The sequence below is a fragment of the Suncus etruscus genome, chromosome 13, assembly GCF_024139225.1.
Source record: "Suncus etruscus isolate mSunEtr1 chromosome 13, mSunEtr1.pri.cur, whole genome shotgun sequence".
Lineage (NCBI taxonomy): Eukaryota > Metazoa > Chordata > Mammalia > Eulipotyphla > Soricidae > Suncus > Suncus etruscus.
In genome coordinates, this window is record NC_064860.1 from 28,313,823 (window position 1) to 28,330,004 (window position 16,182).

General features: G+C 41.8%; 3 protein-coding genes across 3 annotated transcripts in view; 2 read left to right on the forward strand and 1 right to left on the reverse strand.

The window, feature by feature from the left end:
* HSPBAP1 (HSPB1 associated protein 1) overlaps positions 1 to 1,950 on the reverse strand; it is a 54,113-nt gene extending 52,163 nt beyond the window's left edge. The window contains exons 1-2 of the mRNA XM_049785541.1: positions 1,848 to 1,950; positions 1,070 to 1,153 (exon numbers count right to left, since the gene is read on the reverse strand). Of these exons, the coding sequence (XP_049641498.1) occupies positions 1,070 to 1,153; positions 1,848 to 1,950 (187 nt within the window). The remainder of the gene's footprint in view (positions 1 to 1,069; positions 1,154 to 1,847) is intronic.
* The window catches only part of FAM162A (family with sequence similarity 162 member A), a 497,431-nt gene extending 492,716 nt beyond the window's left edge, over positions 1 to 4,715 (forward strand). Inside the window, exon 6 of the mRNA XM_049785936.1 lies at positions 4,704 to 4,715. The gene's annotated coding sequence lies outside the window, so the exon portion shown is untranslated. The remainder of the gene's footprint in view (positions 1 to 4,703) is intronic.
* The window catches only part of SLC49A4 (solute carrier family 49 member 4), a 70,790-nt gene continuing 57,823 nt past the window's right edge, over positions 3,216 to 16,182 (forward strand). The window contains exons 1-2 of the mRNA XM_049785910.1: positions 3,216 to 3,589; positions 7,899 to 7,992. Coding sequence (XP_049641867.1) covers positions 3,247 to 3,589; positions 7,899 to 7,992 — 437 coding nt within the window. The 5' untranslated portion in view covers positions 3,216 to 3,246. The remainder of the gene's footprint in view (positions 3,590 to 7,898; positions 7,993 to 16,182) is intronic.

Consider the following 16,182-nt stretch of genomic DNA (forward strand, 5'->3'; position numbering starts at 1 on the left):
ATAGTGAAGAAAAATATCGATCAGGTGCAGAACTGACCTAAGCCAACTTGCAAAGTCATTCATGAAAGTGAAAATGAGAGGACAGAATTTGGAGGACTTATTGGAGAAAGAAATAGGGCTTATCAGAGGAACAGAGGATTAGAATGACTTTTATGAGTAAATAATGAAGGAGCTGCCGTTACTTTCATTTTATAAGTCATAAATTTGTCAGGGGCTTTCCCCAGAAAAGCTCAGCCACACAGGTGAAGATGTAAGTTGAGCAAAGAATTGTTTTGTCATGCATTCTAAGCTGGACTTGAAGATACAGAGGGACAGAAAATGGAATAATCAATGGATTAGGGGTAATCAATGAAGTTCAAGAATGATCTCAGTAAGATATATAATCAAGTGATCTATAAAGGAAAGGTATGTGCTGTTAGTAGGGAAATACATCAGAGTGCTGGTAGTAGAAAGTTACTTGTTTGTTTCTGTTTTCTTGAATAGGATATCTCTCCCTTTAGGAAACATAACTACTGATCTCATATTTCATGTGATCTGCTTTTCTATACTATTGATTTCTGTGCCATTCATCCCCAGCACAACTACTTGAGCTGTCGCTGTGTCATAAACCATAAAGGACTACTTAAAAATTATTCCCTCCTTAAAGTATGCACATCTTCCTATGGGGCTCTATCCTCCTGGTGACACCCTCAACGAGGGTGGAGAATAAAATTCACATTACCATGTCATGCGTCTCCGATCTCTAAACGAAATCAAAAGCTCATGCCCTCTAGTCACAAAAATAAAAGGAGGGCTCCAAGTTTCATTCATTGAATTTAAACCCACCATTAACATACCCAAGCGGGCATGAACCAACTAGCAGCAAGCAGGCGCTAGGCGACACTGATAACAAAAATCTAAGATTCCAACATTGAGAAAAATCACATTTCTCTAGAAAACAAATCATAGTTTTAATACCGGGTGAAAAAAAAAATGAGACTAGGAAGTTGGCCGGATGGCACAGTAAGAGGGGCCAAGAGTCAGGGAGCCCAGGACTGCTCTGAAGGTCTGACCTCAGCCTGGCACCTACCTTCCTTCTTTCCAAATGCATCAGGGGCCAAGTCAGCCGTCTCCCCCCGGGCTTCTGCCATAACTAGCAAGGCAAGAACTGCGCCTGAAGCCAGAAAGTGAAGTGAATACAATTTAAGCTTAAGCAATAGCAAATCCCAGCTGTCATTCCGAACTACACAGGGAAGAGTTTCAGCCGCCAAGGCCACGCGCTTCCGGGTGCGCCGTCACGTGACGGTCACATGATGTGAAGGTCACGTGATGGGAGCTGGGTGGGGCCACTAAGGTTTGTTTTGATTCCTGGATGGTTGAACTAGAAGCCTAGGCATGCTGTAGTCCCTGCTATTGACCTTTAAATAAAAAAGGGGGGGAGGGGGGGAGCAATGGAGCAAGCGCTAAGCCTTGCGCGCGCTAGCCTAGGACGGACCGCAGTTCGATCCCCCGGGGTCCTATATGGTCCCCCAAGCCAGGAGCGATCTCTGAGCGCAGAGCCTGGAGTAACCCCAGAATGTCACTGGGTGTAAAATAAAAAATGGGGGAGTGGGGAGAACTCCCAACTGGTACTTTTAAGTGCCCCCAACATGCCAGCGGCTCACTGTTAAGGCCCCATGACTCTGATTGCTCCGACCATCAGGTGCTACAACCCCCAGTGCTCCATGCCATGTGATGTTGGCCATCGAACCGGACGCTTTTAATCCAGTCCTGTCTTCTAGTCGTTTTATCTCCACCTTAGCATTTTTCTAACGCCAGCAAAATCGAGTTTCCCTGCATAGTTGCATGTTCTTTCAGCTCTTAATTGCCTTTGAAATCCGGAAAACTCGTGCTGTTGTTGATCCAAGCAAGCTGTGCTTTGGGCAGCAGCTTGACTCTTGGTTTCTGTAGCTGCCCCGGGCAAGTGTCCATTCATTGCGTTCCCTGTGAGTCATTTCTCAATCATTTCTCAACCAACGCAAGACACATCGTTTGGCTTAGATGTTCAAGGACATTAACTAGCAGCTGTCGGGCTCTGTCTGGGTTTGTTTATCAAAAGAAACCACTCGCTGCTGGATTAAGAGATTTAACAACTCCCACCCTTTAAATTTACTCGCTGTCTGCTCAGAATATTTCTAATCTAGAAGTGGATTTTAGGTCCTTTTGAGACAGAAATCACTAGCCCTAACATCTTTATTGCTCACCTACTAAGTGACAGGCAAACGGATGGAATATTGGTGATACAAAATATGAATCAAATTGACTAGTTTGTAAATGTCAGTTGATGAGTAAAAAAAAGGCAGTTGTTAAAACTTTTGTTTTTGTTCTAGGGCTACAACCGGTGGTATTCATGAATTCTTCTATGCACAAGTGCCACTGAAGGTGCTGCTATACTCACTCCTCCCTCCGTCCTCTGAGCAGATGCCAAAATATGACCTCTTCATACGAAATACAATAATATAATAATAATAATAATAATAATAATAATAATAATAATAACAACAGAAAACTGAGCACAGTTCTCCTGATCTCTCCTACCCAGTTTAAGGTTATCCTCTCCTGTAACTTCTGCGGTTCACAGTTACCCAGCGCAAAATCTAAGAACTACAAACACAACAAAAGCATAGCTTAAGTCAACCAGTTGTTTAAGAAATAAACTTGGGACGCTTTCTCAAGCTCTGCCGAGTTCCTTAGCCCAACTTCCTAATACAGCTGCGGTGAGAGTTTCCTCTTCCCTGCTTTGAAACTCGTCTCCCTTGACTTCTGGGACTGCACTCTCCTGGCCACAGCGTCCTCCCTACTAACAACTTGCAGCAGGGCGTTGGGGCAGAGCTGCAGTCGGGCCTCGCCCCATCCCGCCCCGCCAAGATCACGCCCACTACACCCAGGCTCCGCCCTTCCCACCCCAGGCTCCGCCCCTCCAGGCCCAGGCTCTGCTCTGCCCTAACCAGGCCCCGCCCCTCCAGAACCAGGCCCCACCCAATCCATGCCCAGACCCCGCCCTCCAGGCTTAGGCTCCACTCAGGTCAGTCCAGGCCCCGCCCCCTTTGGGCCCAGGCCCCGCCCATTCCAGGGAGGGCTTCCTCGACGCAGGCGCACTGAGCACCGCGCCCGGAGGCCGAGGGCAACCGTAGCAGCAACCTCGGCCTCCGCCTCCTCCGGTCACTTCCCTTCGGGGCCGGGGCCGGGGCCGGGGCCGATCCGCGGCCGCTGGGGCCGCGCGTCGCGATGGGCTCGAGCTGGAGCAGCGAGGAGGAGCGGCAGCCGCTTCTGGGGCCCGTGCTCGGGCCTGCGCCGGCGACCGCCTGGAGAGGCCGGGAGGTGGCAGCTGCCCTGCCCGCAGCCACCACCCCGGGCCCGGGGCGGGTGTACGGACGCCGCTGGCTCGTGCTGCTGCTCTTCTCCCTGCTGGGCTTCGCGCAGGGCCTGGTCTGGAACACCTGGGGCCCCATCCAGAACTCGGCGCGCCAGGCCTATGGCTTCTCCAGCTGGGACATCGCGCTGCTCGTGCTCTGGGGGCCCATCGGCTTCCTGCCCTGCTTCGCCTTTATGTGGCTCCTGGACAAGAGAGGTGAGGGGCCCCCCCACACCCCCAGGGAGGGAGCCCTGGAGCTTGCAGATCTCCAGGACTGCCAACCCATCACCTCTTGGTCGCTTTAGGGCAGTGCTTCTCAATTATTTTCTGTCATGCCCCCCCAGGAAGAAGAAAACATTTTTCTTGTAAATAGTTATCTTTATTAAAAAAAATTTAACCTGCAAAAAATATATATACAAAATAAATTTGAGCTGATTTTTTTTTCATCAGAGGTGATGTCTGGATTCATGGCTCCAATGAGCACGTTTTGCAATGAATGGCTTTTCGAAGCTGGGTTTGAAGCAGGATACAGCAACTCTCAGCTCCAGAGACAGAGGCATGAACATAGGGTTTAGCTTGTTATGACAGTGTTTGCCGAGGTCAGATGCGCCCCCTTTATGGAGCCTCGTCCCACTACTTCAGAAGCATTGCTTTAGGGGTTGTTGAAGGGCAGCAAGTGTGACCAGGTTCCCATTCTTCCTTTCCCGCAAAGTGGCCTATATGGGAAGGGTTCGTGGGAAATAGTGATGGTTCTATCAAGGCTCATTATGCAACCAGGGGATTGGGCCTAAGCAGAAATGTTTCTCATATTTTGGACGTTCAAGTTTCATGCATGCGTGTTGTGCATGTATTTCTCTCTGACACTCGACAAAGAGCAGGGCTTTGGGCTTCTTAAGAATTTGGGGTGGGTGTCCAAGTGTCACAGAATAGATTGATGTTAGCCAGACAGGAGGAAGTCATGATTTGACTTTGCATGTGTGACTCCAATTCAGGAAGAGCTCGTGAGGGTCAGACGCTTTGGTTTCAGGAGAATGGTGCAGGGTCAGCTTGAAACTGTTTGTACTTGAACTCTGGCTGGGTCACACTAGATTTGTGACTCGCAGATATGGCTTAAAGATGAATGAAGACTTTTCTTAGGAGTAGCTGAGACGGATGTCTCACTTTACCACTTACCAGTGTGATTATGAAAGGGAGGAAATCATACGATTAAATGATAAAGCATTTTTAAATTGTATCACATCACTCAGGGTAATGATTCATGATTGGTTTGATTTAAGCGGCCACAAAGGGAGGACACTTTTAGGCAACCCAGGCTAGTGTTCAGAGCAAGAAAAGAAAGCTTGATGCTAGGTTTGTTTTGGTTTGGGGTTGGGTGTTTTTTGTTGTTGTTGTTGTTGTTGTTGTTTTTGGCCACACCAGGTGGTACTCAGGACTTGCTCTTGGCTCTGCACTTAAGGGTTTACCGTCCTAGACAGTGCTTGGAGACAGTGCTGGAGATCCAAGCCTGCCCTGCCACTTGTTTTACTTACTGTGCTGTTTCTCTGTCCAGGCTTCATATGCTTTGCCCTTTATACTAGGGTTCTGTCCTAAACATTATTTTAAGAAGGCTGGAGTCTTCCTGTTTGGGGGAGTTGTTAGCTTTTCAATTTAAAATGTGTTCTTCCTTTCTTTTACTTTATGAGTACCCTGGGCTCTCTCCCCTCTTGAACTCAGTCTCCTTCCTCATATTTTCCAAAATAAAGAATTTTACTTTAAAAAAAGCCACTAACAATTTTAAGTACTAAGTTTTGCCACTAGAATAGCAAATACTGTTGGGGAAAAAAAAAAAAAAAACCTCATGAAAAGAACTGGGTGCAAAAAGAAACTTAAAGCACAAAAACTTGATGTGGCAATCAAGCAAAAGAGGAATTAGATTTAATGGTATAGTTCCCCAAGGGCAAAACTAAACTAAGTGACTTGAGAAGATGGAAGTCTCTCATCATTTTCTTTAAAGGAAAAACTCTTCTTTTTTTTTTTTTTTTTTTTTTTTTGTGGTTTTTGGGTCACACCCGGCAGTGCTCAGGGGTTATTCCTGGCTCCAGGCTCAGAAATCGCTCCTGGCAGACACGGGGGACCATATGGGACACCGGGATTTGAACCGATGACCTCCTGCATGAAAGGCAAATGCCTTACCTCCATGCTGTATCTCCGGGCCCAGGAAAAACTCTTCTAACCAAGAGAGGTTCACAGCCCTCGAAGGTGTATTGAAGGGAGAGACTTGGAGGTAGAAGTTGCTTTTGCCAGTGGGAAAGAATTCTTGGACAAGTGAAAGTGTCTGTGTTTTTGTTGTTTGTTTGCTCTTAGAAACTTTATTTTTACAAAGCAAAATACTTGTATGAGAAGACCAGGGGCTTGTATGAGAGATCAGGGCAATTCTCCAGATGAGTTGGAAGTACTCTCTAAAGAGAAATAAAGGGGGACCGGAGTGGTGGCGCACTAGCCTAGGACAGCAGACCTCGGTTCGATCCCCAGGCATTCCATATGGTCCCCCAAGCCAGGAGAAATTTCTAAGAGCATGGCCAGGGGTAAACCCTGAGCATCACCGGATGTGGCCCCAAAACAAACAAACAAACAAAAAATGAAAGAGGAAGGAAGGAAGGAAGGAAGGAAGGAAGGAAGGAAGGAAGGAAGGAAGGAAGGAAGGAAGGAAGGAAGGAAGGAAGGAAGGAAGGAAGGAATCATCAGGTTCAGATGTGGGCTCACCAGTACCCCTTCAATGGGGAATATGCCTAGATGATTTATTTTAATTTTATACTTGTTCAGCTGTTATATACCCCCCCTCTTGTTTTGTCATTCAGTCTAAGAGTCCCAACTTTCATTTGTAATGGTTTATCATTAATTTCTAATTTAAGAGATCTTCATCCCCCCCCCAAATTGGCTAAATTTAAGAACTTAGCAAAAGATTAGACATTGCAGAAGAAGAAGAGTAGAGGATTTGAAGACAGCAACAAATACTGCCCAAAATGAAGCACAGGAAAACTAAAACTTCAGTTTTAAATAATATATCTATAATTATGTATATATTTTTATAATTTTGAGCTCCAGAAGGAGAAGAGAGATTAAGGAAAAGGGCCTAGAGTGAAGTGAAATGGGGCCAAAAAAGTTTTGAAGAAATAATCTGCAAATTTTCCAAATTTGATAATAGCTGTGAATCCACAAATCTAAGAAATTGAAGAATGCCAGCAAAAGAAAAAGAAAAATAACATCAAGGAGTGTCATAATACTGCTTAAACCCAGGAAAATTCTTGACAGCAATAAAGTTTTAGGGAGGAGAGAGTGACAGTAACCTGAAAGTAGCCAAAATGAGGTAGTTTCAGTTATACATAATAGGGAAGTGAAGGAAACTTGAAGGGACATGAAAGATTAGAGAGATTGTACTGATCTAATATCTGTGCTCTCCAGAAAACAGAGTGAAAAGACTTCAGGAGTTATCAGGTGATAATAATGATGTCAGATTATGGAGTGCATGAAGTCATATTGGCATAAGGATGGTCTGTCAATCTTGGACCTATATAGATCTTCAGGACCTGTATAAGCAGGAAAAATGACAACAACAACAAACAAGGCATGATTTGATTATTCCTATGAGTCAAATTATGATGTGCTCTGTTGGGGGACTGTGACTATTGGGAATAGGGAGATTTAGGGATTTCAAGCTTCTTTGTAGGAAAGTTTCTGGGAGTCTCAGAAGACTAATCTTAGAGATGAACTCCGTGGCCGTAATTGATTTCTTGACAATCTACTGTGAATGTATATGTGTGCATGATTGGTTTGGGTTTCTCTTTCTACTAAGTTTTTTCTTTCCATCTAAGTTTTTAGACATTTAGAGAGTCCATGCATTATACAATAAATTCTCAGCCTAAAGACTTGTCTTATACATTGAGAGAACCTTTGCGGTATTAGGATACTGTATTTGAAAGATAATTTATTTTTCTTGTCAGTTATGTTTTGTTTTCCAAAAATAGTTCAATGTCTCTTATCAGATGATTTTTGCACTCATATCCTAGTTCTGTTATTACTTGGTCTGAAAAATCACAGCAGTTTTTCCCCATGGGACCCTCTCCTTCTGAAAGTCAATTAATATCTTGATTACATGCATATATAGAGCCCTATCGTGTCACTTTTAAAAAATTTAGTGTTTTATTAGCAGTTTTCATTTGAAAATTAAAATTTTTTTCTCAATATATAAAACTAAAATATTTAGCTCTAACATTTGTTTTCTGTACTTTTAGGGGCTGAAACAAACAGACATCCATTTTGAAAAACGGGAGCTAACAGCTTCTTTTTGATGAAGACGTTTCAAGTCTTTTATTAAAGTTAGAATCATTTTCAGCATGTAGGATTTTTTTTCCATCATATTGGAAGTTAAAGAGAAAAACTATAATATTAGATAATATCAGTAGCATTGAATAAGAAACTCTTCTTGACATTGGACTTCCTTGAAGATAAAATGGTAAATAACACAGATGATTTTGTTTTCTTTTAGGTCTTCGGATAACAGTGCTTCTGACATCTTTTCTTATGGTCCTGGGAACAGGTCTGAGATGCATACCTATTTCAGACTTAACACTCAAAAGAAGGTAAAGCCTAGAAATGACTTTAGATATTTTTCCCCAGACTTTTCCCTTTTGCCATGAGTATATTACATATGTCTAATTATAAACTTTTAGTATAAAGTTACATTTCTTAGACTTTAAGTAAAGGATGGTATATATTGATTAATCCAGTGAACTTTTATGGTTTAATATAGGAGGAAGATGTGGTACTTATTTCTACATAATAAAAAGAGAACAGGTTAATCTTCATACTACACAGGAGGCATAACATCACAGAAAAATAATAGTATAATTTAGGGGGTTAATCCCTAGAAGAGATATAAATGGTCTTGCAAGAAGTTTTGGCCAATGGTATCAAAAAGAAGTGTTCATTTTTGCTATGACCATTCAGTTAGCAGTAGAGGGAGAGGAGAATTTTGAGAATTGTAATTAGGAGGACATACCGGGATAGAAAAAGAATAGGAATGAAAGCTGACAGGCATAGACCTTTCCTGGAGTGGGTAAATTTCATTTGCAAACCAGTAGCATTTCTGATATTGGGGTCTATTTAGAGATGGTACAAGATATATGAAGATTTAAAATTTTGTTTTCTCTCCAATTATATATAAAAATTATTATACTAGTAATAGTTTATATAACCAGTAATCTATAAATTGTCAGTAATAATCTATAATTTTTACTGACCAGAAAGTCAGTTTATTACAATAGTGCTCATCAAAGTGGGATGCTTGCAGGTGACCTTAAGAGCCTTTGAGATAATGTTTACCAGCCTGAGGGATAATTCAAAGTGCTGAATGGAGCTCATACAGGAGCCCTGCTTTCAGTGCTTGTAATGCCTGGTTTCCAGGTATAGTTCCTCTCCCATACCAAACCTCTAAAAGAGTATACAATTTTTGTATACAATTTTTTTCCTTTATTTAGGATCCATAAAATAATCTAGATTGGGAGACATTGTTCTATAGAGTAAGGCATAGGAGTAGATATAAAGAGATGAGTTTAGAAGAGAGGATTTTGCCGGAGAGATAGCACAGTGGCGTTTGCCTTGCAAGCAGCCGATTCAGGACCTAAGGTGGTTGATTCGAATCCCGGTGTCTCATATGGTCCCCTGTGCCTGCCAGGAGCAACTTCTGAGCATAGAGCCAGGAGTAACCCCTGAGCGCAGCCGGGTGTGACCCCCCCCCCCCAAATAAAAAAGAAGAGAGGATTCTGATGATACGTAATCTTTTGGGAAGGCTGGAAATTGGGCCACACCTAACAGTACTATTCCTGGCTATTCCTGGGTCTGTGACTACTGGCTATGTTTGAGGGACCATATATGAAGCCAGGAACTTGAATCGGGGTCATCTAAATGCAACTTAAGTACTTTACCCCCATACTATCTCCTCACTTTATGTAAATAATCTTGATGCCATTCTGTAGAATCGTATATTCCTTACCATGCCATTGAGAAACACTTTAATTATTTAATAGGACAATAATAGGGTCAGATCTATGTTAAATAAGCTGCTGATATAAGGCACATGGGATTCATTACAGAGAGGAGTCTGCTGGCAGGAGATCAGGAAAGATGCAATGAAACCCCAAATTGGAATCATTGTTTGATTTGTTGGTTCATTTTCTAGTTAATTTATTCTACAAAATTCATTGAGCTCCTGCTGTGTACTTAGCTATTTTCTGGGCATGGACAATATAGCAGAGAACACAGTAGGCCAATCACTGCCTTGTGGAGAGTTTTATTTCAGTTGAGAAGAATGGCAATGAACTTGATAAATAAATATGGTAAAAAATTACAGAAAATAAAGTAGGAGGTCACAGAAATAGTACAGTGGCTAAGGAGCTTACCTTGCATGTGGCTGATCAGTATTTTTCACAGTACATGCCATATTGTCTATGAATTCGTGGAACATCACTAATATTAACAATAGATAACATTCGCTAATGTATTAGATAATTAGATTCTAGAAAACAGGTTTTATGTAACTATACTTTGTTGAGGAACACTTTGGCTCTATGCTCAGGGGTCACTCCGGGTGGTGCTCAGGGGACCAACCATATTAGGTGCAAGGTAGAAGCCTTTCCCATTGTACTATTGCTCTGGCTCCAAGAGAAGCTTAATTTTTGTAAAGTAGGGATGAGTAACATTTTTTTCTGCCAAGGTCCATTTAATATTGTTAACATCTTTACAAGTCATATAGTACAGGCAGGCAAACTATTGGTAATGACGAGTAGTACATGTCTGTCCTGTCATGAACCAAGGCTAGACCACATGATTTCTCAGGTTAGTTGGACGAACATTCCCCACCCTTGATAATAAAACAGTCTAAATGTTGGTCAAGGGAGCAAGACAGTTCTTTTTCAGACATTGGGGCCCAGGTTCCCTTTTTAGTTGCACCGACATCCCTATGGGTGATATCATTGTCAAAATGGACAGCACTGGCTCATTATCATGCTCTCATTGTAACCCCCAGCAAGTGAAAGTAGGACATTATATGTCATTACATTACATATTTCTAGGGGCTTGCATCATTCCTGAGTGCTTGGTATAGTCTTGGTCACATGGTCACACCTTTCTGTATGAGGTTGGCATGTAGCTCAAGTACATGTACCCACATAAAACCTAAGGATATTATGAAAAGAGAAGAGATAAATGAAGACAGTTATCTCCATTGTCAAATGCTTCCATGTATCACTGCCCTCTTCTCATGTTCATAGAAAAATGCCATAGTTCTGTTAAGTCATTGTATCGAACTCAAAATCCAGGCTCTGTGTGTGTGTATAAAAGAATGGAAGACTGTCCTCTGGAAAACTCTGTGTGTATGCATGTGTCTACTGCACAATTTCTCATTGTATTTTCTGCTTGGTTGAATAAAGCCCAAATTCGTGGTCCTGAAACTTGCATTAGGAGCAGTTTCGTAGTGCTTCTGCTTAGTAGGCTTCTAGTCTAGGTTTGATAGGTTCCATGTAGAAGTACTTTTTAGCCCACACCCAAAAATGATCATTTCTGTCTGATTTTCAGGTCTGTTGATTTGATTTTTCTTTTACTGGCATTTGTGCTCATCTTGTTTCTTTTCCTTCACTTTAGTATAGGCTTTCCGTAAAACGTTTGAATAAGAAAATAACATCTTTAATCTGATTCTTTTTAGGCACACTAAAGGATATTTTTTCCTGCCATCCAGGCTACAGAAACCACCTCAGGATTCAAATGCATAGATTCTCAGGCTGGAGAGATAGTACAGTGGATATAGGGTGCTTGCCTTGCATGTGGCCAACTCAAGTTCAATCTCCAACATCCCATATGATCCCCTGAGCATCATCAGGAGTATTTCCTGAGTGTAGAGCCAGGAGCAATTACTGAGCATTGATAGGTGTGGCCCAAGAAGCAGTAAACAAACAATTAAATAAGACTTAGATTATTTTACATTTAAACTGCAGATCTCCGGCAGAATCAAAGTTAGGAGTAGAGCTCTTATTTGATCCATGCTTGCAAACAAGCTAACTCATACCTGACTTTCTATCCCTTTCTACCTTAAAGGCAGAAAGAGTCAGGGAACACAGGGCAATATTCCGATTATTGTTTTTCTGTCCAGTTTCAAGTACTCACAGGCAGTGAGTCTTTATCTTACCTCACCTGGCTTTTCATCCCACCTTGCTTTTCACCCTACAGCCTTAGCATGCCATCACTATCAAATGCAGTGTCTTTATGAATGCAGCACTCAACTTAAGGAGCTAAAGACTCAACGAGGGAACAAGTTAAGCCTCTGTAATGAGGAGTGCCCAAAATATAATGGTTCAGAGAACTTCTTTCCTATTTGGCAGTCCAGAATTGGTGACGGTTTATGACAGGGAAGCAGCAGCTCTGCTCCACAGTAGCTCTCTGTTCCCATCAGAAGATGACCTCAGTAGCACTGAGTACAAGCCAAGTACTTCCATTAGTACTTCCATCACTTTCATCCCTGAGGAAAAAGGAAGAGCCTATTGTCCTCAGGAAGATGACCCTGAAATCCTCCCTTTCTAATCTCTTGGGTCTAAACTTAGTAGCAGAGCTCTCCCTCCCTGCAAGGGAAACTTTAAAATGTAGACTGTAGTGCCCTTGCAAAACTTGGGAACCTCTCTGAGTAAAAGGGAAATGGAGAGAATGGACACTGGGGGAATAGTTCATTGTTTCTACCACAGGTAAATTGACTATTAGGGAGGAAAAGAGTGACTCACAAAAAAGTCATTTTGGTTCCTCATTGTCTTTCATGTTTTAAAATAAATTCAGATAAACTAAAAAGTTAACAAAAAATTGATGGGCACCTACATGATGCTTGAGAGGACCAGTGGCACCTCCCAGGGACTCTCCACTGACCAGGAAAGTGGTTTGCTACTAAGACTCAAGAATGTAGTATTGCTTGGACCCTGTGCTGCCCAGGATACTTGGACCACCTGGACAGTGCTCATAGGACCTCCAGAGCTGTATCTGGTAATGTTCAGGGTACTCTATGGTTCTGGGGATTAAACCAGGGCCAGCCACATGCAAGGTATGTGTCTTAACTAGCCCTTGTACTTTCTAGCCTAAAGGTTAAATATTTACCTGATCTGTATATGGGAAAGGCTTATTTTTCTAAGCATGAAAAGCATTATGAAGAGAACAGTATATCAAACAACTTTTTATTATTTTTGTTTGTTTGTTTTGATCATACCCAGAAGTCCTCAGGACTTACTAACCTCCTAGTGGTTCTTAGAGGACTCTGTATGGTTTCCCGGGATTCACACTGAAGTCAACTGTGTGCAAGCCAAGTACCTTAGCTCCTGTCTTATCGCAATAGCCCCAGGTTTCATTACATAAAATTTTTTCAATGTCATGTTTCAAAAGAAAAGACCAATGGGAAAAAAATATGTCAAATTAAGAGAAAAAGGGCCTGGAGGAATACTGTGGGGGCTTAGAGCATCTGCCTTTAAAATATAGGTAATGAGGGCCAGAGAGATAGCATGGAGGTAGGGCATTTGCCTTGCATGTAGAAGGACGGTGGTTTGAATCCCGGTATCCCATATGGTCCCCTGAGCCTGCCAGGAGTGATTTCTGAGCATAGAGCCAGGAGTAACCCCTGAGCTCTGCCAAGTGTGACCCAAAAACCAAAAGAAAAACAAAATATAAGTAATACATTCAGATCCCTGGAGCTGACATACACCAACTGTGATTCTAGCTATTCTGATACCTGTGATCCCTGCCACTGCCAGCATTTTCTATTCACCCCACAGTCAATTATGTGAGAGCAGCCAACTCTTCAACTAAAAAAATGTGTAGGCACCATGGCCAGAAAGTATGACCTTTGATGAGCATGTGTGTCAACACCTCAGTGGCTTCTGGTGAGTACCACAACCACAGCTTATGTGCCCGAAACAAACATGCTACCCTGGCACATGTGAGCACCCCAATTAAAGGAGTGGAAATCTCAGTGCTGTGGCTGAGTGTGCAGGCATCACAACCTAATATGTGACCTTCCCGGGCCCGGAGAGATAGCACAGCGGCATTTGCCTTGCAAGCAGCCGATCCAGGACCAAAGGTGGTTGGTTCAAATCCCAGTGTCCCATATGGTCCCCCGTGCCTGCCAGGAACTACTTCTGAGCAGACATACCAGGAGTAACCCCTGAGCACCGCTGGGTGTGGCCCAAAAACCAAAAAAAAAAAAAAAAAAAAGTGTGACCTTCCCCACCTCAGCAAGCATCAAAATTAGAGATGTATGAGTACCATAGCCAGGCATGGGGGCAGCCTCCAGTTAGCCCAAGAAGAACAACAACAAATGAAGTCAGACTTTCACAATATCATGGATAGAGTCAAAGGAATTATGCTGTGCTGTTTCTGTCATACCAATAAGAACATCGAAAACAACAAAAAGAAAGGTCAGTGGCCGAATCGATAGCATAGTAAGTAGAGCATTTCCCTTGGATGTAGTCGACCTGGGTTTGATCCCTGACATCCCATATGCTCGTACCCCTCCCCCTCCCCATTCTACCAGGAGTAATTTCTCAGTGCATAGGCAGGAGTAACCAACCTCTGAACAAGGTATTTCCCCAAAACAAACAAACCAAAAAAGAAGGGTCAGAGAATAGAAATTTAAACAAAAACCAACATGGGGCTGGAGAGATAGTACAGCAGGTAAGGTATTTGCTTTGCATGTAGCTGACCTGAGTTTGATCCCTGGTAGCTTTGAGGCCAGCCAGGAATAAGTCCTGAGCACAGACCCAGGAGTAATCCCTGAGCATTTCCAGGTGAAGTCCAAAAACCCCAGAAAATTAATTACTGCATATTAAAACAATATATATCTTTTTGGCTGGAGGGGCCACATTCAGGGATCACTTCCACATTCAAGGTGGTTCTTGGAGGCATGGGGATCAAACCTGGGTCAGCCGGATGCAAGGCAAACACTGATGTGCTATCTTTTCAGCCTTTTAGATTTAGCAAGTGTGGTAGGCAAAATAATGTCTCCATCTCCAAAACATGTCCATAAGCTAATCTTCAGGACCTCTAAGTATGTTTTCAGGGAGAACTGTTCTGATGCTTATCAGCTGGCCTTAAAATAGGATAATTATATTGTATTATTCTGGTGGACCAAATGTAATTTCAAAAGCTCTTAAAGCTGAGAAGGAAGTCAGAAGAATTCACTCTTAGGAGTTTAAAATTATAGTTGCTAGTTTTTAAAATTCAGGAAGGGAACAAGAGCTAAAAGAACCTGCTAGACCCTGGAAAGGGTGAAGAGACAGATCCTGGATGAAAAGTCCAGAGAAAGGAAGTCAGCTGACACCGTGCTTTCAGCCCATTAGTGAGACATTTACTAGACTTCTGATTTATGCAACTGTAAGAGAATTGATTTGTGTTGTTTTTATTAAGTTTATGTATTGTATGTTTGTGGGGTGTGTGTGTGTGTGTGTGTGCGCGCGCATGCCTGTGTGCGCGCACCCCTTGATACTCCATGTGGGTGAGGCAGGCACTGTCAGCCATCACTAGTTACACAGACTCTTCTGAAAGACAATTTGGGAGTATATTACATAAAATCATTCACACCCTTTGACTGTTGATCCTTGAAAAGTCACTTGGGAAGTGGCAAATATTTACATAACAGCATTATTACTCGCTACTTAGCAAGTAAATAGCAAACATCAGAGAAATGGTTACGTGAGTTTTTCTATATTTGTATACTAGACAATCATGAAGCCATGGACATGATGATTACAAAGATCCTTTTAAAAATGAAAAAGTGCCTATTATAGACTAAAGCTGAAATGATAGCATAAAGTTGTACCTTTAGTATGATACTGTGATTACCTCTACTTAAATATTGACTGAAAAACTTAAAGACTGTAAAATTTCAAAACTTTGAAAAACCAAAATAATAGAGTCAGTCATTGCCTGAGTTACTTAACTGAATTATTGAATTCATGGGGTTATTTTTCTTCTTCATGTAATGCTTTTCTTAAACAATATAAAACTTAAGAGAAAATGTAAGGGGGAGACACTCAAGCCAGAGGCAAATCCATTTTCCCCTGTACCTTGCTTATTATGAGAGTATTAACACTTTGCCTTAATACAAACCCTGTGATAAAAATAAGTTATCTATGGAATAGAAGAATAAGTGCAATTCTTAAAGATTTATGGTAATAAATTTAGCTAAGACTAAGGGCTGAATTTTCTTATATCTAACCATTCTCTTCACTGTGATTTTTATGTATCTGGTAAGTTATTATTAGAGGCTTCTTTAGGATCACAACTATAATACTCATCTTTATAGTCCCTTTCATGTCTGGTTATAAGGTCCTTGACCATAGTACATACTCAGTAGACATTTTCATAGAATAATAATCAGACAAACCTATTAAGCTACAAAATAAAATAAGTTTTCTTAAAAGAAATTGAGGCTGTGATGAGCTTTTAATGTTCATTAATTTTCACCACCATCTTTTTCTCTTTAATTATTTCTTGCAATTTTCATAACATCTCTGACCCTCCCCCTTTTATTACCCTATACTCCCCTTTTATTGCCCTATATTTTCTTTGGGTAATAAAAGAAAACTAGTTCTAGCACTTTATCCTTTTGATTACATAGAAAATCTGCTAAATACATGAGTTTATTCTAATGCACAATGATTAAAAATTGGGAATTAGGAGGAAGGTTTTGAACCAGTAGAATAGTATATGTTAGGAATAAGTATTTTTGGGGCCAGAATGGTGGCAAA